The sequence below is a fragment of the Eucalyptus grandis genome, chromosome 6 (genome assembly GCF_016545825.1).
Source record: "Eucalyptus grandis isolate ANBG69807.140 chromosome 6, ASM1654582v1, whole genome shotgun sequence".
Taxonomy (NCBI): domain Eukaryota; kingdom Viridiplantae; phylum Streptophyta; class Magnoliopsida; order Myrtales; family Myrtaceae; genus Eucalyptus; species Eucalyptus grandis.
Window position 1 is genome coordinate 10,238,929 of NC_052617.1, and position 7,632 is coordinate 10,246,560.

At 39.8% G+C, this 7,632-nt stretch overlaps 1 protein-coding gene across 1 annotated transcript; it reads left to right on the plus strand.

The window, feature by feature from the left end:
* Window positions 1-909: 909 nt before the first annotated feature.
* On the plus strand, window positions 910-5,061 carry LOC104451355 (cytochrome P450 716B1). The gene is given in 8 exon segments (XM_039314315.1): window positions 910-1,067; window positions 1,069-1,290; window positions 3,338-3,452; window positions 3,692-3,791; window positions 3,794-4,132; window positions 4,457-4,644; window positions 4,766-4,970; window positions 4,973-5,061. Coding segments are annotated over 8 exon segments (1,416 nt in total).
* The last annotated feature ends 2,571 nt before the right edge of the window (window positions 5,062-7,632 follow it).

Sequence of the window (7,632 nt, forward strand, 5' to 3'; positions counted from 1 at the left end):
AAAAAAAAAACACAATAATAAAAATAATAAATTGAGAAAGTACTCTTCTCTTCTGATTTTCACTCCCTGTAATATGCAATTCCCCCCTTAAGTATTTTTTTTCACTTCCAACATATCTAACATGCGAGTTCATAATATTGATCGCTTGGTTTTTCTCCAAGTTTTATGAATTATTGAAATAAAGTTGAATTTGTCAAATTGAAATAATGAATGATATTAATAAATGGAGGATTAATATTTTTTTTGTGTATATTCAATCTAGGCTTATTTATTTATTTATTTGATTCAAATTAATTTGATTGAAATAATCATAAAAATGATAATTTGTTATGTATATATAAAAATATATATTTAATGTACAATGTCTCATAATTCTTTATTTTTTAAGAAACGACATGTCGGCATATTGTGTCGTGTCGTATCGCGTATCGCCTTTCAGTGTCGATGTTACTTAGATGATGACTAAACCAAATACAAAGCAGTACCCATCCGAGCTCAACTCTGTTGTTGAAACCAAACAGGAGGTCACATCCCTTTTATCCCCATCTCCGTTGTTCCCAAATTATTGCCTTCTGCCAAATACACTTGGGATAAAACATGTTCCTTTGTAGGTCAGTCTTATGCTATTTGTTTTATCTCAACCGCAATTTTTCGATACAGCATCTGTTACACTGTACAAATCGGCAGAATCTTATTATTTAATTGGACTTGTATCAAAGTTGATGCGTTTTCTCCATGGTAATCTTCATCCGACATTCCTGAAGGAATCAACCACCTAAAATACTAGATTAGAAGCTGACAGAAAACCTAACAGCTATATGACTCTCTTGCTTTCCCCCCATCACACACATACACACCCACACCCACACCCACACCCACACCCACACACACGTACTTACACCCACGACAATGAACATTTTGGTCACTTTTCTTCTCTTTCTTTTGCCATTTCTCTTTCTGTTAAGCTGGAGAAGAAGAGGATCATCAAGAAAAATACCTCCGGGATCATTGGGAATACCCATAATAGGCCACATCATCAGCATGCTCCAAGCCATGAGGACAAACACGAGAATAATGGCTCCGAGAAAGGGTGAGGAAGTATGGACCAATCTCGAAGCTCACTCCCTTCGGCAAACCGACAGTGTTCATTCACGGACCCACAGCAAACAAGTTTATATTCTATGGAGAGAGCAACATGCTTGCCAACAAGCAGCCATCATCCTTCTATGCGATTTTGGGAGACTGCAGTCTGTTTGAACTCAGTGGCCAAGATCATAGATGTAACATTAGGCTAGTGGGCCCCAAAAGAAGAGACAGAATTTTTTTTTTAAAGGCCACAAAAGAAGAAATGGAAAAAGAAGTCGAAAAGTTAATAACGCAAGAAAAAAAGAAAAAGAAAAAGGAGATGGGAGAGGGCTCGGCTAAATAGAAGCTGAGAGTTTCCTCGACCAAAAAGAAAAGAAAGAAAAGAAGAAGAAGAAGAAGAAGAAGAAGAAGAAGAAGAAGAAGGGAAGGGGAAGAAAGGAAAGGAGTTTTGGCACGTGCACGCCTCAGATGCCTCGCCAAGCCGACTCGACTCCATAACGCAGCACCCTATAAGAGATCAAGCCCCTCGTTCATCCAATTGAAGTAATTTTTGAATTTGGGACTCAAATTCGGAATTTTTGGAAAATCGAGCAGCGAAGTCCGATTTTGGAGTCGTTGAGCCGTGTATTTTTATAGGAATGGTAGTTTAGGGTGTTGTGGAGCCGTGTGATTTTACGGATCGTGATTTGAGTTTATGGTTTGTCCGAAACAAAATTTCAAAGTTTCCCGTGCACAGTGAACAGTACGCGTCCAGCAGCTTTGGGCTGTATTTTGTCATTTTTCGGCTTGATTTGTGGGTGGCCAATATGGGATTCTTGTAATATGTGTCAAGGGCTCTCTATTGACTATAAGTACATTTGGATTGGGGTTCGGAAGAGAGAGTTAAGGCTCGATCAAGTTTTGCGCTTAAACTTCATGTTGCGAATGGCTTAAACAATCGCTTTAGTTATGCGACTTGTTAGCGTGTAGAAGTCCTTTTGTTAGAGTTAAGGCATAACTTAGTCATTTTGTAGTCGAGATAGAATTTTATTAGATTTAACATTATTCTTCGGTTATTTGATAGGGCCTTGAGTTTGACGATACAAGTATCATTTGTCGTTTGGTCGTAGACGACAAGGTGAGTGGTATTATATCTTTTTTGGTTTTATAAAATCATGTCTTGAAGTATGTATGTATATATTTTGAATCAAGAAGAGCATTTTTATTGCATAAAAGCCAGATCGAGCAATTGCTACTCTTTGGTTGATTGTAAATGTTTGAAAAGCATGTTATATAAGGTTTGTGGAGAAATATATATGAAATTGCTTTGCGACTGATTTATGGAAATATTTATGATGATTTGAGAAACGGATATGAAATGGATGATGGGCTATGTTGCAAAATGTTATTTGTTTGGTTTAAGATATTGATTTTTGGATTGGATTTCTAGTATTGGAGAATGGTTATTTATGTTCAATATGACTGTGAACCCAGTGAGGGGTTTTTGGGGTATGCATACCAGGTTTAGGATATCATTCTGGGCCCAGCCACCGGCTTTGTAGGTGAAGACCTTACCAAGGGGAGAATCTTTGTCGCCTTGTCACAATGCGTTGTGTCGTGACCATGGTTAGTTATTGAGCAAAAGATTGATCAATGGATAGACCATTGATATGTGTTTTTGATGGAGATTATTCAATGGATTTGACCATTGATACTTGACTTTTGATGGCGATTCAAATGAGTTTTCCATATTACTATAAATCTTTGATGATAAGAAATAACTCATATAAGATTCAATATGTATTTTATATATTGAGTTGGCGTTATGAAGTTTGGTATTGCTTTGTATACATGCATAGTGGTTGTTCGATCTGCTTAGAAGATATGTACTACTCACTGAGCTGTGGTTGCTCATCCCATTCCTCCTTTGATCTTTTCAGGTTCCTTAGCTAGTGGCGAATAGAGCGAGTGCACCGTCCTGGGAAACTTTTGGGGAGTTCTATTTTGTTTTTGGTATGGTTTAAGGAAGTGGTGCAAATGATCCTTACTAGTGGTTGGATCGTCTGAGTTTAAAACGTATATCTCTTTTCTCTTTTTGGTGGATTAGAGAAACTCTGATGTTGCAACCAATTTGAAGGTTTATCTGATATTTATATATATATAAGTTAATATCAGTTTGTTGGTTGTGTTTGAGGCTGCGTCCTTTGGAAAGAAGGATGACCGTGTCATCCCTATTCTCTGTAGTTTTGGGGTGTGACAACAGACGTGGGAGAGAGTCTCTCATGTCATTATTGAGACTAGAATCGCTGAAGCAGTACATGGGAAAAATAGATGAAGAAGTCAGGAAGCACATCGAGTTGCACTAGCAAGGAAAGGAAAAAGTTGCAGTATGTTGATATTTTGTAGACTCTCACTGTTGCCTTGATCCATTGAATACATTGAGACATATTAGACTTTAAGATACACATGGTGCATGCACACAATAGTCTCGTATGACTGGGGGTTCACACTTGTATTGCCTCCGCATGTATGATCGTGAGAATGAATGCATATACTTGAAGCATGCATAATCTCTTCAATAATCGAAAGAAGAGTGAATAACAATAATGTTTTGATCTTCCTATAGGCATTGCCCCCGATGAAAATTCTTACATTTAACATCATATGCGTTCTCCTCTTTGGTATGGAGTAAGGAGCTGAAAGAGAGAAATTCTTGGAAAACTTTCAAGAATGGTAGAGGGAATGTGGTCCATACCAGTGAACCTGCCATTCACACACTACAATCGGAGCCTCCGTGCAAGCTCCAAGGTCCAAGATATGTTGAAGGAACTTGTACAAGAGAAGAAAGTGAAACTAGTGTAGCACACTGCAAGCCCCCATCAAGACTTAATCATGTGCTTCTTAAGTAAGCAAAATGAAGAAAATGAATGAGTTGTCATTGACAAGGAAATTCTGCACAATATCACACTTGTCATGATTGCTGGACATGATACCTCATCCATACTTATAACTTTTGTGTTGCGTCTTCTATATAAGAATCCTGCTGTTTATAAAGCAGTTCTTCAAGGTAAACCTCCTCTAGTCCCGACATCTTTTTTGATTTGTCGAATCTGCATAGGGATTCTTGCAGCCCAAAAAGGACGGAAAATTGAAACAAAACGCAGAACTTGTTAAAACCTAGTTCACTCTTGAACTATGACCCAAGTTGTGTAAGGATAATGAATGATCTCTATTTGCTATTGGATAACCGATGGCTTGATAAATGTAAGAAAAATCAGTACATAAATTTGTCTGAGTTTCCAAAGCCAGATGTCACCTTTAATAACAAAGCTTAGAAGCATGTTCCTTCCCCCTCATTGAGACAAATAATAAGCTTGTTTTGCTATTGCAAAACAAGAAGAGATAGCAAGAAGTAAGACTTCAAGAGAATCTTTAACTTGGGAAGACCTTGCCGGGATGAAGTACACATGGAGAGTAGCGATGGAAACTCCAAGGATGGTTCCGCCTGTTTTTGGTGGCTTCAGGTTAGCTTTAAGGGATATTGACTATGGTGGGTACCACATTCCTAAAGACTGGTAGGTAAGGCTGCAAATAACTATTCCAATCTCTTCAAATGCTTGCTTGCACTATTTGCTATTTATTCTCTCCATCTATGAAACCAGTCCGTTAACATACATTTGGCATCTGATGTGTGATTTAGGTCTTTTGGGCATTGAACATGACACACATGGATGAGAGCATATTCCCGGAGCCATCAAAGTTTGATCCTGCTAGATTTGAAGACTAGAAGTCAATACCGCCCTACAGCTTTATTCCTTTTGGAGGAGGGTCTCGTTTATGCCCAGGAAACGAATTTGCGAGGATCGAAACCCTTGTTGAAATCCATTATCTAGTCACTCAGTACTCAGGGAGTTATGTTAAGATGATCATTACATTAGGGACCCCTTGCCAATTCCAACTCGAGGATTATTGCTCTGGATTGTGCCAAAGATATAGGAATGAAGGACAATTCTTTCCTCAACTATCCAGGACTTTCAGGGTGCCACCTTCACAGGACTTTGTTGTTTCAAACATCCGCATGATGACAATAAAGTTAAGACACTATAAACGCAAGAAAGACAGCCCATGTATTAGGAGGAAACTCCTTGAGGCACGGTCCGACCTCAAGCCACTTGTCAGATATAAAAGGGGGTCCTCCGTTGATGACAAATGTGTCTTATGCTCTTCTTCTCGAGTCTAGGAAACCTTTGTTTTTTGAGGGTGCCTTCTCAAAGGATGGAACTGGTTAAAGTTTCTTGGAATGTTAATAATTGGGATAGAATGGGTTTTTTTGGAGCTTGTGGAGGGAGGTCTTTGACTAAAATCATATTGAAACTCATTTGGAATGGTGCCATCTGCTCTATTTTGGGGATACTAATGGAGTTTTTCAGTCATATTGTTTCTCAGTCTACGGGAGTTGTTAAAATGGTGGTCTTTGGTGTCAGACTCTGCATCAAGCTGTTGCAGGAAACAAAGAGTCTTTCGAATGGTTCAGAGAAAGCTCTGTGCATGATATTTCGGATTGTTTCTTAAGCCTGGGCCTTTTCTGTCGTTCTTTCTCTAGGCTTCATATACTAACCCGAAAAAAAGAGCTAAAGAAATTAAGTGCAAGTTGGAAGATTTCATAGCACAAAATGATAAAGCAAGACCGTATCTCAATTGAGCCACTCACCACATGTCATCTTTCCATGGAGGTTGGACCTCGCGGCTAGTTCCTTGATATTGGTCCGGTCCGATAATCCAAAAAGTCCTTTCCTGACTGCTATTGACTTTGTTTTTCCATTTCATAAAAATGCCCGACTTTTGATCTTTCTCGAGTACCCCCAAAGCCTGACGAATCCCTAAACTCCGGAAAAATTAAACTGGCAACCTTCTTGAATTCCTGACGCTAACCCCTTCCGTGGTCCGGATTGCCAGAGCAGCTTTGGTCCTTCCTTTTCATCTATATTTGCTACCTTGGAATTTCCAATTTTGTCGGTTCTTGTCTATATCTGCTATTTACCCACTCTGAGGGATCCTTAGGTGGTTCTGCTTACTAGGTTTTTTTTTTTTTTTTTTTTTTTTGGGTTGGATGCTTACTCGGTGATTAAGAAAGGATTTAGGATGGCTTCTTTTTTATACATGTAGATCTTGTCTGATTTCATTCTTTTCTGGTTAGCTCGAAGTTGTCTCCTCTTTTGTAGCTAAGAATAAGTGATGCCTAGAGAGGTTGTACATTTCGGAGGCATGTGGAGGTTGTGGCGAACAAGTGGAAGTGTAAGTTTTGTGGCAAGGATTTTGGTGGAAGTGCTACGAGGATCAGGGCACACCTCGCGGGGGTTCCAGGCTACGGTATTTAACTATGCGAGAGAGTTGATGATCATGTGAGATCCCAAGCTTTGAAAGCAATGAAAGGTAAAAGGGTGGCGGATGCAACCAACAGTGGGGGCGCATCTATTGAGTTAATGGGACGAAGAATTGACGGTATGAACCAAATTGTAGTCCTCGGTAGTGATCATGCTTCGAGTCCCCATGATATGCAGAACTTGAATCAAAACGTCCCAGAGCAATCATCTTGCCCTCGGCAGAATGGCAGTGTTGCTGATGCGGCTTCAGTAGATTGTCAGCATCAAGAGTCCTTGTGTCTCGCCGACATGCCTGCGGGTGATACAGAAATGCTGCCGCAACCCAATGGGCCAATTCAACGCTTGAATGATGAACATGGAAACGAAAAAACTTCATCGCTCCAGCAACCTTCCACTGATCCAGCGGCTTCGATCTTTCTTGATCCGAGTCAACTACCAGAGCTTTTTGATCAGTTTATTGATCTCGAGACAATGTATGAACAACATAAATGTAGAGGGCCATCACCATTGCAAAGTCATCGATCCCTTAATAACAGTGTGACAAATGGGTTGCATCAGTCAACTAGACCTGGTGTTGCTGTGCCTGGTCCCCGTCTCAGTGACACAAGTACAATTGGCACTCCCCAGCATCCCAATCAAACACATTCTGGCTTTGATGAACGATGGAGAGGTGAAAGTGCTTCATGTCTACGAAAATATTAAGCATAGTGGGCATCTTATCTTCTTGATATGCCCTATCAGCCACAGTATTCCATTCCATCTTGTTATTCTGAGGAAATGCAAATGAGTGACCTGCAGAATCGAATGGGTCCATCGTCATCACAAAATGATCAATCCCTTCATGTAGGCACTTCAAAATGTTTGCAAGACTGCAATGTGATGAAGAACGTGAAAATGAGACTAGGTCCTTTCCCTCACAAGCTTTAATGGACATATCTCCGTCAAGTGCGTCACAGCCTTCCACGGGTCCTCACTCTTTTGAGAAACTGGACGTAGATTTTCAAGTTCCAGGGGGCGGAACTAACACAGAAGGCCCATTGTCATTACAAGGAATGCCTTGAAGTGACCCTTCTCTTCTCTTCTCTTTTCTACTAATTGTCTCCTTATTTAACATCTCCGGTGTTTTCCTAATTACAGGCATATCCTTGAATGTTTCATATATGTACTTCCTCTCTTTTTTTAA